This window comes from Bos indicus x Bos taurus, chromosome 2 (genome assembly GCF_003369695.1).
Source record: "Bos indicus x Bos taurus breed Angus x Brahman F1 hybrid chromosome 2, Bos_hybrid_MaternalHap_v2.0, whole genome shotgun sequence".
Lineage (NCBI taxonomy): Eukaryota > Metazoa > Chordata > Mammalia > Artiodactyla > Bovidae > Bos > Bos indicus x Bos taurus.
This window is the reverse complement of record NC_040077.1, coordinates 34,102,545-34,118,327: the sequence shown is the minus strand read 5'-3', so window position 1 is coordinate 34,118,327 and position 15,783 is coordinate 34,102,545. Positions and strand designations below refer to the sequence as shown.

Genomic DNA, 15,783 nt, shown 5'->3' with positions numbered 1-15,783 from the left:
CTAGTCTGTTTCCAGTTAAGGACTTACTGAAATGACAAGTTGAATAGAAAAGATTATTAATGCTTCTACAGTCCAGAGTTGCATCTTTATGGATAGTAGATGAGCAATTTTCCTACCTCATGGAGCAAAATAGAATTTCATAGGGCTGTGAAGAGAGGGAGGAGTTGCAATTGGACTTCTCTATGTGGTTTTGCCTTGGAAGTATATAATATGGCAAGGATTGATACAGCCCAGACTATACCTTTTACCTTCTTTTACTCATCATTGTATACTCGATGCCCAGCATGCTCAGTACCAAATACATGATATGTGGTTGTGTTCTCCGTATATTTGGAGACTCTTCATTATGATGAAATCAAGGTGTAAGAATGATAGATCACATCTGATTTATTTGTTAAAATCATGTTAACTATGATATATTATTCATTGATTAAATTATGTGAAGAATCTTCAGGAAACCTGATAAATAAGGCTATTCAATCAGCTGAGCAATTTTAATGAAAATCTGCTGTGTCTGAAGTTCCTAAGCCTCAAATGGGTCCTCCATGTCAAGTGTCAACTCTTCTATGTTTTTTTAGCATCTGGGTCAAGTGCTATCTGTTATTGTCCAATGACTTTACTTCACTTTGCAGAGAAAATATAGCCATTGCACTGTTTTCTACAAACTGTGGCAGGTGGATTCTTTACCAACTCAACTATCAGGAAAGCCCTATTTTCTGCAAACTTTCATAGAATTACATCAGAAATTTCCTCACTGTCTCTCATCACAAGGCCAGAGATTAATTTCCTCACCTCTCTCTGGACTCCACTTTACCCAGAGTGGAGGGACATCCACTCCTTTATGTCTTCAACCATGGTCTCCACATTTCTTCCATCAGCATTCAACCATTCTCAAATGTTTATCAGCTTTCAAAAGCTAATTTAAACCTCTATCAATCTCTTCCAGGATTATTCACCTCTTTCCTCCACTCATCAGTCAGACCTATTGAAAATAGTCTCTTTTTATTTACTTACCTCCTATGCAAACCTAAATTTACTTCAGTCTTGCTTCTACCTCCACTGCTCCACTGAAACTGTTCTGACTAAGCTAATGCTCATCATTACTTTGTTAAGCTCATTGATTTAGGGCAAGTCTTGTTTCACTCTGAAGTGCTTGACACAGTCGAGCACTCCCTTTTCTTGAGATCCTCTTCTCCCCTGCATGCCATGAGTCCATACTCTCAAGGGTGTCCTTCTCCTTCTCTCCGCCCTCAGTCTCCTTTATAGGTTCATTTTCTCTTTCCATTTCTCATGTTGGTGTTCTGCACAATTTTACTCTAGGCTCATTCTTTACTACCCTTGCCCACTCTCACTTTCCCCACTCTGCTCTCTTATCCATTTCCACAAAGTAACCAGGTATTCCATAAATGAATAACTTTCCGATAGTTATCTTCAACTCAAACTAATCCTCCAACATCCAGATCCAAAAGTATGTCACTCCAGGACAGCTCCTTTTGGATACATGTCATCAGCACCTCAAACTCAATATTCAAAACAAAATTCATCACCTCTCCAAAAACGTTCTCTCCATTGTGGGTCCCGTATTTCAAGAAAAAGCATCATTGTGAATCCATTTGACCAAGTTAGACATCCAAACAGCATCAACCTCTCCCTTATATTTATGAGTCTTAAGATTGACGTAGTCATCATTAGGAAACATTTCTTAACCCCCTATTCCAGAGGAGGAGCCCTGCTAATATGCTCTCATGAATCTCTACTTTCCCTATCTTAATACTTTAATCCCACTGTGTTGTAACTGTCTGTTCACACTTTTGCATTCCCCACTGACCTGTAATCTCCTGAGAACAGGACCATCTCTAATGCAATATCTGTTCACTTTTAGGATGTATTTTCTAGCAAAGTGCCTGGTTTAATAGGTGCTTAATAAATGTGTATTGAATGAAAAATTTTGGCACCAAATGCAAAAAGAAACTACAAATAAATAGAAGACATAGAATCTGCTCTGAAAAGCTACTCTAAAACTTATCTCGTAATTGATTAAAAATACAGATTCCCTAGCCCAATATAAGACTTATTAAACTGGAATTTTGGAGGCGGGCCTGAGAACCTATATTTATAATAAACCTCTCTGGAGAATTTCATCATGGGGCAAGTTTGCAGAACTGCACTATAAAAGAATTTTCATTGGTTTTGAGAGTTAAAAACATGTAAATACATATAACATATATAGACACATGAACATTGTACCTATTTTGTAAGTACTGAATGAGGTGATAAAAGTTTTGTAATCAGTACAAAAATTGGTATCTAGCAGAAATATGAGAAGAATAGTAAGAAAGTGGAAATTCATTAAAAAAGAGAAGCTGACCTTTACTTTGCAGTCATGCAATTATTTTCCCCGGATTCAAATGGCTAAAAGTTATCAAGATTATTTTATGCAAATCAGAGATTCTGTTCTCTTTTGAGAACAAATGAGAATTACACATTTATGGTGATTTCCATTAAAACAAAGACTTAGAAATTTGAAACTAGTCTTGCTTTAAAATTTCTCTCACTGAAGGTTGAAATGAGCCAAACTCAGAAATACAATCTGTTATTCTTTAAAGTATTTCATTATTAGACACAAGGTTAAAAAAAACAACAAAACCCCCAAAACTTCAAAACGAAACTAAATTCACAGTTTCATTATTTCAATGCTTGTCCTGTCCTGAGCTCCTGAATGGACTCTGATTTTCCTCATTGCCTTATTTTCACCTGTGCGTAGGCCATTGAGCTGGCAGCCAAACTAATTCCAAAGCAGTCAGTCTCCTGACTTGTCACCAAAGCTGTCCAAGGACAATCACAGGCTTGAGTGCTGAAGTCCCTTTTTGCCCTTAGATTCCATCAACTTCAACCCCACAATGTCTCATAGTAAATCAAAAGGTAACAGAGAACCGCAGGAAGAGTCTCAGGGCAATTATACACTTGTATATCTCCGTCGAGAGTAAAAATGGTCATCTTTGAGCTGTGAACTATTTTTGAACCAATATCACGAATACAGGATGGAGGAGATCTGCCTTGATAGCAGTTGCAAATGGAAAGAGCCTCCAAATTTCAGGGCTCTCATACGTGGCAACAGTGTGATGTAGCTGTTAAAACAAAAAAGCTAGCATGATAGTCACCCTCTGCTTCGAACTGGAGTTATATCCGGAACTTATCTCCAGTTCGGGATGTTAAAAAAAAAAAAAAAAAAAAAAAACAGGCCTTCTTATTTGGGAGGGAGAGTGTACTAAAAATCTTCAGTTTCCTTCCAATTTTAAGCTTCTGTGTTTTTATAAGGGTGATTGGCGAAGACAGGATTAATTCGTCTTACATAACTCATCTGCTTTATGCCAGGTTCTTACTGCAAATAATAAACTTTCATCTGGTCAGGTTTGACAAAGAATAGGTTGATCAATATAATCAAAAGCTATGCAATAAGCTATATGTCACTGTTCCCCTTGCTGGTGTGGGGAAGCTGTCTTGCTTTCTCTAGTGTCACAAGAGTCCAGGATTTCTTAAGACTACAGCATGTAGGAGACAGTACCTTGGTCGGTGCGGCCATCATGAAGGGTGGAAATGGGGAGGCCTGGGCCTGTGCAGAGGATGAAACAAAAGCATGGCTTAGCTTTCAAATAACATTTAGCTTTCAGTAAGAATTGCTGGTTGTATTTATGATTGCTGTCAAGCTCAGTTACCTCTTTTAATTATGCAACTATTTTTTTTTCTCCCATAAAGAAGTAAACATTCCCTTTTAAGTTACATTCAAACAATACATGAGACCAGAGCCCAGTCAAAGAACAGTCATAGGAGAATAGTTGCTTGTATATATTTCCAAGAGTGATCCTAAATAGTCAGTATCTAATTACACAAATGGGAAGCGGCAGTGATAAATGGCCTTCTGGGAAGATATGCTGTATGGGCCAGTTTTAGCTGTGTCTTTAACTTCACCAATACTCAGATTATATTTTCAATTTTGCTTCCTGGTTCAATGTTCAGTTTATTTTGGTAGGTTGAGCTCAGCAACTTTTTTTTGCTTTCACTTAATTGCTATGAAATTAGTCGCACAGTTGTGTCCGACTCTTTGCAATTCCATGGACTGCAGCCTGTCCAGCTTCTCCGTCCGTGAAATTCTCCAGGCAAGAGTACTGGAGTGGGTTGCCATTTCCTTCTCCAGGGGATCTTCCTGACCCATGGATCGAACCCGGGTCTCCTGCATTTCAGGCAGATTCTTTACCAGCTGGTTCTCTAGGAAAGCCCCCTTCATTGCTATAGGCAGAAATTAATTTATACAGAAAATATTTCCTGTTCAAAATGCTGTGACAGGACACATTCCCTATGAAACAGACCTAGAAGGAGGTCTGTTTTGTGCACCAAAAGTTCGTCTGGGGTGCTGTATTAGGATCCCAGCTGTGGGGGAAGAGAAAAAAAGGGGGGGTACTGAGGGAAAGTGGGGCGGGATGCAGTCACAACAGAGACCTCAGCCAACCTCACTGGGAGCTCTGGAGCTGGCTGGCCTTTGGCGCTGTCTTGAATGGAACCAACTAGTTTGCCTTTTATCTCCCAGAACGGAGTGATTCTTGGTTTTGGCCTGAGAGACAAGTGATCTCTGGCTTGGGTGCAGCGGGCCCAGCTGTAAGCTTTTAGCCACCAGCTCTTTCAGCAGCTGGAGAAATGACGACTCAGTCCTGAAGGTAGGAGGTCTGAGTGGCAAACCAGTGTCCACCATATATTTTGACATGGAATTCAGGTTCTCTGTGCAGAAATTGGCCCCCTTTCTTTTTTTTTTGATCTTAATTCCCCAACCAGGGATCTAATTTTTTCTCTCCTGCAGTGCAGCGGAAGCATGGAGTCCCAGTCACTGGACTGCCAGGGAAGTCCAAAAATTGGTCATTTTAACAATATCTGTAAATATTTAAAAAAAAAACTATTACTTGAACTATAGAATAAATAATACCTAGAAATATGTTTGTAAAGTTATTAGAAACCCTGGATGTGAGTAGTTCCTTCTTCTGCCTTGCACCTGACATCTTTTGGCCTACAGAGAAGATGCTTTTGACTTGCTTCTCAGTGTGCTATAAGTGTTAAAAGTGGCAGGCCCCACGGGCGAAGCCAGAGGCTGTCTGGTTACACCCACATTTGTATGAGTAATTGTGATTCTGGGGTCTTAGTCCCATTTTCCAATTAACCTTTATAGGCAGTTAACCTTTCCAGTTAACCTTTATATTTTGATTTCCTGCCTGACTCCTCAATCTGACCTGAGAGTGAGGAGAAAGGATATCATTTATTAGGCTCCCTCAAAAACCAGCAATACTTACTGTGTGGAGTCTCAATTTTATAGAATTTAATTTCAGAGATTTTCATTTTGATTAGATTTTCTTCAACATTATTAAAATGTACAAATACACATTGTAATTTTTGTTAGCATGTAAGGTCATGTATGGATGTGAGAGTTGGACTGTGAAGAAGGCTGAGCACCGAAGAATTGATGCTTTTGAACTGTGTGTTGGAGAAGACTCTTGAGAGTCCTTGGACTGCGAGGAGATCCAACCAGTTCATTCTAAAGGAGATCAGCCCTAGGTGTTCTTTGGAAGGAATGATGCTAAAGCTGAAACTCCAATACTTTGGCCACCTCATGCAAAGAGTTGACTCATTGGAAAAGACTCTGGTGCTGGGAGGGATTGGGGGCAGGAGGAGAAGGGGACAACAGAGGATGAGATGGCTGGATGGCATCACTGACTCGATGGACGTGAGTTTGAGTGAACTCCAGGAGATGGCGATGGACAGGGAGGCCTGGTGTGCTGCGATTCATGGGGTCACAAGGAGTCAGACACGACTGAACGACTGAACTGAACTAAACTGAAGAAAATGAGACATGAATCTGAATTTCTAAACTTTAGTCAAACAGCACCCACCTTATGGGATGTTCATAGGTGTGCAGTTCCAGTAGGGATAAATAGCATGTATCTTTTGTCCAAACTATGAGACAAACTAATGACCGACTGCCCTTGACACAAGTGGCCTGAAGGTGTGGCCCTAGTGGCAGAGTATTCTTTGCCCTGCTTTTGTTCCATTAGCATCATCAATATGATTTTACCTACTTCAGTCCTATTATCTGGGATTTACTCACCATCTCTCTCAGAGAGTTTGAAGTTACATAATGAAGCTTTACTCTTAGTCCTAAAGGGGAAGATTTCAAGGTTTTTCCTATGATGGTGCAGTGACTCATTTTACTGGAGCTTCAAAAACACCAGACGATGTGATGCTTCCCACACAGTATATTTTTTGCTAAATGGGAAATTACCATACTGCCGAGGAAGAGTGAGTGTGGAAAAGTCAGGCGATTCAAGTTCCAGAAAGGAGTCTTTCACCAACTTTTGATGAGAGATTAGTATTTGATTTCTTACTCTTCAGGGGGTACTTAGGCTCAAGAAGATCTTAGGAAGACACTAAGAAGTGGTATAGTGCTTTCAAAAAGCATTAAAGCACTGTACAAATGCAGAATACATAAACTATAAATGTGTTTGTATGAGTAGGGTCACTGATGTCTTTATCAGTAAATATATCAGCATAAAGGGCTTCCCTAGTGGCTCAGAAATAAAGAATCTCTCTGTCAATGCAGGAGATGCAGGTTTGATCCCTGGGTCGGGAAGATCCCCTGGAGAAGGAATTGGCAACCCACTCTAGTATGCTTGTCCGGGAAAACCCATGGACAGAGGAGCCTGGTGTTGCTGTAGTCCATGGGTTGCATAGAGACAGACACAACTTAGCAACTGAACAACAACAAATATCAGCATAAAAATGAGGCTTGGGGTGTGCTTTGCAAAAGGCAGCAATGTTTTGATCTCCCCTAGTTACCTAAGTTCGTTCCACAAACATTCTACGTCTATCATGCACTAACCATTCTTTTTTGGCCTTATGAATATAAAGATGAAAAGAAAGTTTATTCTGCCTCCAGGAGAGAAAATAGACAACCAGATGATTCAGGACAGTTATTTCAATGATACCCTGTGCCTGGCATGTAAGCTTCAATATATGCTGCACGAATACGTAGCTTGGGATGAAAAATGTTGCACATAAATTGAGAGGGACATTTAACGTATACCTTGAAATGCTGTAGCCACAATCAGCACATATGGTCATGAACAACAATCTTTTGACTTTACAGAGATGCCACAGACCAAACCTTTTGTGAAAGTGTTGTATTAAAGTGGTATCTTGTGCCATCTTGAAGGGAGCATTTGAATTAAAATGCTTACTCATTTTCACATAGTCAAAAGAGCTGGGGTGAGGGTCTGGGCCCAGGTGATTGGACTGAAGAAGGGGCATGTCAGGGTAACCTTTCTTTTGGCAAGTAAAGGGAACCTCAGGGTCCTCTACACTGAGCAGGGATTGAAATCAGTCAGATATTCTGTTTATATTCTGAGCTGCCCACCTGAATATCAGCAGTTGACACCAGAAATAAGAAAGGCATTATGTTTTGTAATAACTCCCTTTTGTTTTCTGTCCACCCTGAACTCTCAGGGAAACTCAGGGATTAATAACGGTGGGGGAAGGGGTGTCAGAACAAAGAATGGAGGGGTAGATACGTTTCAGATCAGTTTTCCAAAATCCCCATAATGACTAGCAAGGACCTAACATATCTCAATGATTTATTGGTTGCCTAACCCAGCTTTGCTATGCGTTCAAGATACAAATGAAAGGTTATGCATAAAATAAAATTATCTGGATAGAAATTATTTGTTAAATGGACATGTAACCTAAACAACCAAGAAACATCTGGTATATTTTATGGGCTTTTTTTTTTTAATACTTGAATGAATTACTTTTCATGTTTCTCAAATTCAGAAAGGATATACTAGGTGACAAAAGCTTATTTTCCATACCCATGGAAGCTATAGTTCAAAGAATTGCTGGCCTCCAAGACAAACAGCTCAGATTTCTTTCCCTGGCTATAGGAGATTGTCATTTCTCCAAGCAAATGGGGCTGAAGTCCAGGAACCATTTTATCAGAGGATGCTTCTTTTTATGATATTGCTCTCACAATACAACGTCATGGTGCTGTGGTACATGGTGGGTATGAGGTTGGGATTTACAGCCAAGAAACTCTTGCTCCCATCTGGCTCTGATGCTTACCAGCAGTGTGGACCTTTTACAAAAGGTCTGTTTCCTCAACTGCAAAAAATGGAGATAATAATACCTTCCTAACCTCCTTACATTTTTTCCCGTAAGCATTAGATAAGATAAGGCAGATAAGGTCCTCACATATAACAGGTGCTCAATAACCTGTAGCTAAGGATTGATCAGATAATGGTGACAAGAACAAGGAAAGAGGCAGAGGAGGTAGAGCGTGTGTTAGGTCCGTTACCTACCATAGCAGACGAGTGCGTAGTACTTGGCATAGTCGCTGAAACTTGCTGTGTAATATTGGCACCTTTTTTTCCTTAGATGGCAAGTAATGCACTTCTTGCTTGGAGAATGGCTTCCAATGCTAATTCTGGAGGGAAATGAAAATAAAACTAAAAGCTGAAATTTTGAGATTGTATTTATCAAAATGTACTACTCTGTGCAAAATGACTGATTTACATATTAACATCAAGCTCACTATTTTTCTGTTGCCAACATCATTTAAAGTAAAGGGAGAATCACAGTATTTTGATTTATCTGATCTTCAATCCATCTTTGCCTGAATAGGCACAGACGTTGAGGGAGAAGCCCTCGGCGGTTTTCTGGCGGTGGGAGAAATATCTAGCACCTCAAATGGGAGCGAGGTAGTCACTTCTCATAGCTATCAATCTCTTACTTTACAAAGTGGTTGAGAATGCATAGTTCTTTCATGTCCCATGTACCATCTCTCTCCCATCTGCTCAAAGCAAGTCATGTTAAAATAAATCACACATTATAGGAATAAATACAATGGCTGGTATACAGTACTAACTTAATGAATGTGTATTACATGAATTTTCTCAATACCTATAATGTGTGCTCCCATGGCAAAACAGACAATAAAGATTTGACAGTATCACCAAAAAGGGGATCTCTTGTCCTTATCATATATCTAGAAGGGGAGGAAAAAAGCCAAACAAACATGGTTCTCAGTAGATCTCATGCCTTTCATTTTATTTGGCAGGAAATCTGGGTTCATGGAAGCTCTTCTTGGAAATGCCCCCTCAAAATGGCCCTACACAAGCCAACCTGTACCTACCACTCTGGGGAAACTCTCTGAGTAGTTGGCTTTAACATACAACTCCCAGACCTTACCCCAAACCCTCAGAGTCTCATTTGGGGAGGACCAGGTGGTTTTATGCCAGGATGCAGCCAGAGGTGGAGTCCTGATGTGGCTGGTAAGTGTACCTGTGGCCACTGCAGTGTTCCTTCTACTGCTGCCCCGACTTGCCTTGAGCATGGTAGAGGGTGATCAGTCATTGCTATCCTCAGAGGGGGATTTTTCTCAACATATGAAAAGCTATGACCCAGAAGAGAACAGAGGAATGCAGCAGAAGGAAAAATTTATTTTCTCACTACAGTTAGTAGTAATCACATTTATATTTTGGTGTGATCTTGGAAAACATTAGGTAGGCAGTTAGCAATAAGGGGTCAAGTTCAGAATGCCCAGGTATAAATCCTGGCCCAGCAACATCACTGACTGCATAGAGTTGTTGTCGTGATTAAATGAAATTACATGTATCAAGCAGATAAAAATGTGCAAGGCCTATAGCAGACCACCAACCCATGGAAGCTATTGTTTTCACTTCCATATCCAGAAGGGACTATTCAGGGCACTATTCCAATCACCATATGAACAGAGATGAATTCCTTCTAATCATAATAGTCTCAAAGCAAGTCATGTTAAAAGAAATCACGCATTACAGGAATAAACACAATGCATGGTATACAGCAGTAACTTGATGAACGAGGGTTACATGAATTTTCTCAATTACCTCTAAATTTAGTTGAAATGTTTAATGCCATGTTTACATCAGCATTAAAATTCCTTAATTTTTCTTTTTGAAAACATTTGGTTAGCTAGTATGTTAGGGCATATATTTTTATAGTGATGTAGTATACACATTCTCTGAATATTTTAATTCATAAATTAATTTTATTACATTTCAGCTTTTTAAAAATATTTTATACATTCTGAGGACTCTGATAGATTTTTATTCAAATTTCAATATATAAAAATATTAGAATGAATTGACATAAGTTACCTATAGATATTTCTTCTTCCAGGGTAGCCTTCAAATTCATTGCTAGAATAAAACCTGAAAATACATTCAGAAGTTACCAGATAATTATTGATGGCTAAATGGTGATAGAATTGTTCAGTTTAGTTCAGTCTCTAAGTCGTGTCCAACTCTGCGACCCCATGAATCGCAGAACGCCAGGCCTCCCTGTCCATCACCAACTCCCGGAGTTCACTCAGACTCACATCCATCGAGTCAGTGATGCCGTCCAGCCATCTCATCCTCATATATAGTAAACAATATAGTCCAACTTTAATGGAATGAAGCAATTAATTGGTGCTTATGTACACAAACTGTTGCTGTTCATACTTCTGAATTTTATGTACTCTGACTTATACATATATAAAATATATTTACACAAATATATGTATAAATTATAGGCAAAATATTAAATTATGTTGAGTACTCTTTTTTGGTTAAGCTAGGATGTTTGATTAATATCACTTCTTTCCAATCCATAATTAACAGTTTACTGATTTCTTTGTGCTATACTATTTAATTTTTTCTATGATTTTTGAATGTTTTGAATTTAGTTTACAGAAGCACTGACAGTAGATCACTTTTTTATAAATCAGGAAACTCATCTACCCAAGGATACCACACAAAGGGGCATGCTAAATACCCAGAAGCAAAACAAGTCACAAGAGAGCATGCTTGTTACTTAAGTATCTCGGTCCCAGTTCTAACCTGTCTTAACAAAGTGGGAAATCCAATTTAATGGGCATGATTTTCTCCTCTGTGAGTTCATCTGAATATAACAAAATAACTGACATTTAATTTTTAGAAAGAGCACAATAAAATGTTAAAAGTTTTAGGTTTGGTTTCTTATTTTTAATTCTCAGAACTTTTCATTCACCCAAGTACTTGTATATCCTCACTGAAACAACAACCTTATTATTCCCAGTAAAAGGCACCAGTGTGCATGGTCATTGTGTCTGAATCTTTGGGGCCCCATGGACTGTAGCTGCCAGGCTCTCTGTCCATGGGATTTTCTAGGTGAGAACTCGGAAGTGGGTTGCCATTTCCTCTTCCAGGGGATTTTCCAGCCCATGGATAGAACTTGTGTCTTCTGCGTTGGCAGGTGGATTCTTTACCACTGAGTCACCTGGGAAAACCCCCAGTAAAAGGAAAAGGCAACAGGATACACCTGATTCCTACTATTAACTTTACCTTCTAAACCAGCATCCTCCTAAATGTCTTACTGACTTCATAGGACTCCAAACATCACTATACTCGCTTTTCCCACATCATCTCAAACTACCTGTGAATAAACTACTCAGATTTTTCCAAACTGCCTCCTATAGTTTTTTTGTTATGTCAAAGGTTTCTCAATTGTCTTTGTCTCTAACACTTAGAACAGAGTCCACATTCCCTCTTTCCCTTCCCTTTTCCCTCACAGCCACTGACTTACCTTTTCAGCCTCTGTCTCTCTTCACTGTCTGTCTGCCCTTCCTCTCATTCATTTAACTATTTTGTGCCAGGCACTATCCCATGTTCCAAAGATTTAAAAAAATGGAGACATAGTTTTCTCTCAGCGTCTGCATTTCATTGCCACTATTCTAGTTCAGGCTTCAGTCCCCTCAGGCCTAGATTATGACCATACCAGGGTCTTCTTCTGCCTTCAGTTTTCCCCAACCTCCTAAATATATTATTCCTGAAATCTCCCATTAGGTTTTATCTTGTCACTCATCTTACACGGGCAGTTTTAATGGCTGCTCCATGTAATGGCTAAACTCCTTTGCTGACAGTTCAAAGAATTCCATGGATTGGCAACAGGTTTCTAAACAAATTTTATCCAGTGAAGCTGGACTAATCTTCCTCTTTTGCTCTTAGAATTCAAGCTAATGGCAGGGAAGTTACAAGAGAGTGCCCTAGATTTGGACTTTATTAGAAATAAAGGGGAAAAAAAACTACACATTCTTGATTAGAAATGTTTGATCAAAAATGCTTATTTTAAGATGGTCTATTTAGCCATCTATTTAAGATGGACTGAAAAGGAAAGACCTAGAAGAAAGAAGCCCCATGTTGAGGTTAATAATAAGAATCTTAGATTTAATATATTTTAGGTTTAAATCCTAGTTCTACCACTAACTATGTAGCCTTGCCCAAGTTAATTAAATTTCCAAGTATCAGCTTTCTCATCTGTAAAACTGGGATTATCATTTCTACTTTATATTATGTGGTACACAGCAATCACTTAATCAATAATAGCTATTACAGATAATAATCTCAAATGTATACAACAATGAATCACTGCAAGAATGTTTCTTATCAAGGGGCTGCCCTCATGGACTTCTGAATCTAGCTTATTGCTTCAAGTGCTAGAGGGAAAATTTGTCTTTAGGACCAGTTACTATTTTAAAACTTTTATACTTTTAATGTAATTATATACCAACTATCAGAAGAGAAATTACCACCTACTAAATGTTCTTTCCAAAAAAGGAAATTGTGTTGACTAATTATTAAAGAATGTGTAATTCAATGAAACCACAGCTGTCGGAACTACACTTTAGAATAAGTAACAAAAATGCTCTTAACTGAAAGCAGTGATGCTGTAGATTTCATCCATCCATCAGTGCCAATTAAAACCTGAATGGTGCATCAAGCTTCATGCAATACTTACAGTGAATCCTGTGTTACTCTGAATATATTTATGGCCTCCCACTTGCCACTTGTAATTTGAATAGCATTTTCCTATAAAAAGACAAACATTATGTTGTGTGAAGCTGAGCGTTATTTGAGCAACCTCAAGTGAATGATCTTTCAGGAGATAAATCTTGGAAGGAACATACCACAGTGTCTCTGATATAGTGAATATGTTTGTAGCCATCCTTGTCACTAAATATTTTGTAGTATGAAATGGTATCATGGCTGAACACTGGTGTTGAAACAAAGAACTGAAAGAAATGAACAGAGGTTATGTTCAGGAGACAAACCAAACTAAAATGATTGATTTTTTAAAAGCCATGTGTAGTTACAAGTATCGGAACCACAAAGTCTTGCCTCCCCTTCCTTCCCGCACTCACACCCTAGATTCCTTCCTTTCAAATGGACAGCTTTTCTCGTGCTTCTAACAGGCACTTATACATTCCAACTGCTGCTTAATTGCTACTACATATCCTTGGGTTTATATTGCTTAGTTTGAATTTCTGTATTCTGAGGTTATGTGGTTTGACATAGTTAAAAAAAATTCACAAATGAATGTTGATGTTTAACTAAGTCAAACTTCAAAATGTTATATTTGACCAAAATGTGACTTTTCTGAATGCTGATAGCCTCTTTTAATTCTTGATTTGTTTGATATCAAGCACCTAATACTGATGATGCAATAAAGACATTTTAAATATTAAAATATCACAAACTGCTAGTCACAGCTTTTAATGGCAGAAAGGGACTTCTGGACTTGAGAGAAAAATGTAACCAATAACAAGACAATGAAAGGTGTACTCCTTGAGCTTAGGGAACAGACCAAACCTCACTGTTCACCTCTGACCTCTTCCCAGGGCCCATGCTCACCACCTGTAGGGAATTGCTGAAGAACCTAAGGAGTTTCTGCCACAGGTCTAGTGTGTCCTGAACAGAGCAAGCTACAACTCAGCATCCTGAAAGGTACAGATAATTAAAGTCCTGTAAATGTCCTGACATCAGATTTTAGCTAGTAGTTTCTCCCATTAGAAAAAGAGACTCATTGTACATTTGCTGGTTTCCATTTTTATCCTGGTCATTGGGTGGAGGAAGGATGGTAGCATGGTGAAGGGGCTCCATAAGGAAAGATCTATTCTACATCATACAGAGTAGATATTCCCGCAAGTTATTCCAAACTAGATTTCTTAGCAAGAGTGCTTCCACATGACAGTGTTAAAACATTCAGACCCTTCACAATTGTCCAAGCAACAACAATCAAAAGACTACCAGTAGTTTCAGCTACAAACACCTAATTTGCTGACACTCATCTTGCCGGGACACACTTTACAGCAAAGGGAAGTAGTTGTAAGTATTTTTAATGATGATCCTGTGTGTAATCTGACATAATGTTTTTTAATAAAAGTCATGATTATGATTGAATGATATTAAAATGTAACTTTTTGATGTGGTATCTCTGGGGTCTAACTGCTGCTCCTGCTGCTGCTAAGTCGCTTCAGTTGTGTCCGACTCTGTTCGACCCCATAGACAGCAGCCCACCAGGCTCCCCCGTCCCTGGGATTCTCCAGGCAAGAACACTGGAGTGGGTGCCATTTCCTTCTCCAATGCATGAAAGGGAAAAGTGAAAGTGAAGTCGCTCAGTCGTGTCCAACTCTTAGCGACCCCATGCACTGCAGCCTACCAGGCTCCTCCGTCCATGGGATTTTCCAGGCAAGAGTACTGGAGTGGGGTGCCATTGCCTTCTCCAGGGGTCTAACTAGTGTCCCCCAAATTCTTTTCCACCTAACCCAGAAGATAACTGCTATGGATTGAATGTTTCTGTTCCCCCAAATTCATATATTGAAACTCAACCCCTATTAAGATGGTATTTGGTATCAAGACGTGGGGGCCTTGGGAAGTAATTAGGATTCGATGAGGTCATAAGGGTACAGCTCTCACAAATGGGATTAGCCCATTTCCAAGAATTACCGGAGCGTGTCCTCCCCCTGCTCTGCTCTCCGCCATGGAGGATACAACAAGAAGTTGACAGAAGAGAGCTCTCACCAGAACCTGACGATGCTGGCATCCTCACCTCAGACTTCCAGCCTCTGGAACTGTGAGAAATGACTTTCTGTTGTTTATAAGCCACTCAGTGTAGGATACATTGTTATAACAGCTCAAACAGAGTAGGATAATGACCTATTTGAAAATAGCATTTTCAAGGTGTAATCAAGGTTAAGAACTGAGATGTGATCATAGTGGATCCAAGTTGGCCCTAGAGCCAATGATTGGTGTCCTCATCAGAAGAGATGAGGGTCAAAGAGACCCAGGGGAGTAGGTCATGTGACGATGAAAGCAGGGGTTGGAGCTGGTGGAGCTCCAGCCAAGAAAGGCCAAGGATTGCCAGGAGACCAGAAGCTGGAAGAAGTGAGAAAGGATTCTTCCCTGGAGACATCTAAGTATGGCCCCATCAACCCCTTGACTTTGGACTTCTAGCCTCCAGAATGATGAAAGAATGAATTTTTGTTGTTTTAAGCCAAGTTTGTGGTAATTTTTTTACAGATACACTAGGAAACTAATATGGTGTCCTTATCTCTTTGGCATAAAATTGATGTTTTTAATAAAATAAAAAATGGAATAATGAGAAACTTCTGTCTCCTTACATGAGACACTAATCATAACACCAGTTCTGGCAGGATTCTGGGTATTGACTCATTGAAATTGAAAGCCATGAGGCCCCTGAATAGGAAATTCTGATTTGCAATTTTGTGGAAGGAATTTCATTAGTAGTGGTCTGAAAAATCATTCTTTCATTTTAGAACGAGGCTTCACCCTCTTAGCCAAGTGATTCCTTATTACTGAATACTTTACAGTGTCTCCCTCTCCCCATCAAGAT

General features: G+C 39.3%; 1 protein-coding gene across 4 annotated transcripts in view; it reads right to left on the bottom strand.

Moving 5' to 3' along the window:
• FAP (fibroblast activation protein alpha) overlaps positions 1–15,783 on the bottom strand; it is a 77,674-nt gene that overhangs the window by 21,140 nt on the left and 40,751 nt on the right. For all 4 annotated transcript variants that reach the window (XR_003514074.1, XM_027559270.1, XM_027559262.1 and 1 more), the window contains 5 exons: positions 13,058–13,162; positions 12,889–12,959; positions 10,230–10,283; positions 8,391–8,515; positions 3,566–3,613 (listed from right to left, as the gene is read on the bottom strand). Coding sequence is in view for 3 of the 4 variants with exons in the window: in XM_027559270.1 (XP_027415071.1) it covers positions 3,566–3,613; positions 8,391–8,515; positions 10,230–10,283; positions 12,889–12,959; positions 13,058–13,162 (403 nt within the window). In the remaining variant the exon portion in view is untranslated. The remainder of the gene's footprint in view (positions 1–3,565; positions 3,614–8,390; positions 8,516–10,229; positions 10,284–12,888; positions 12,960–13,057; positions 13,163–15,783) is intronic.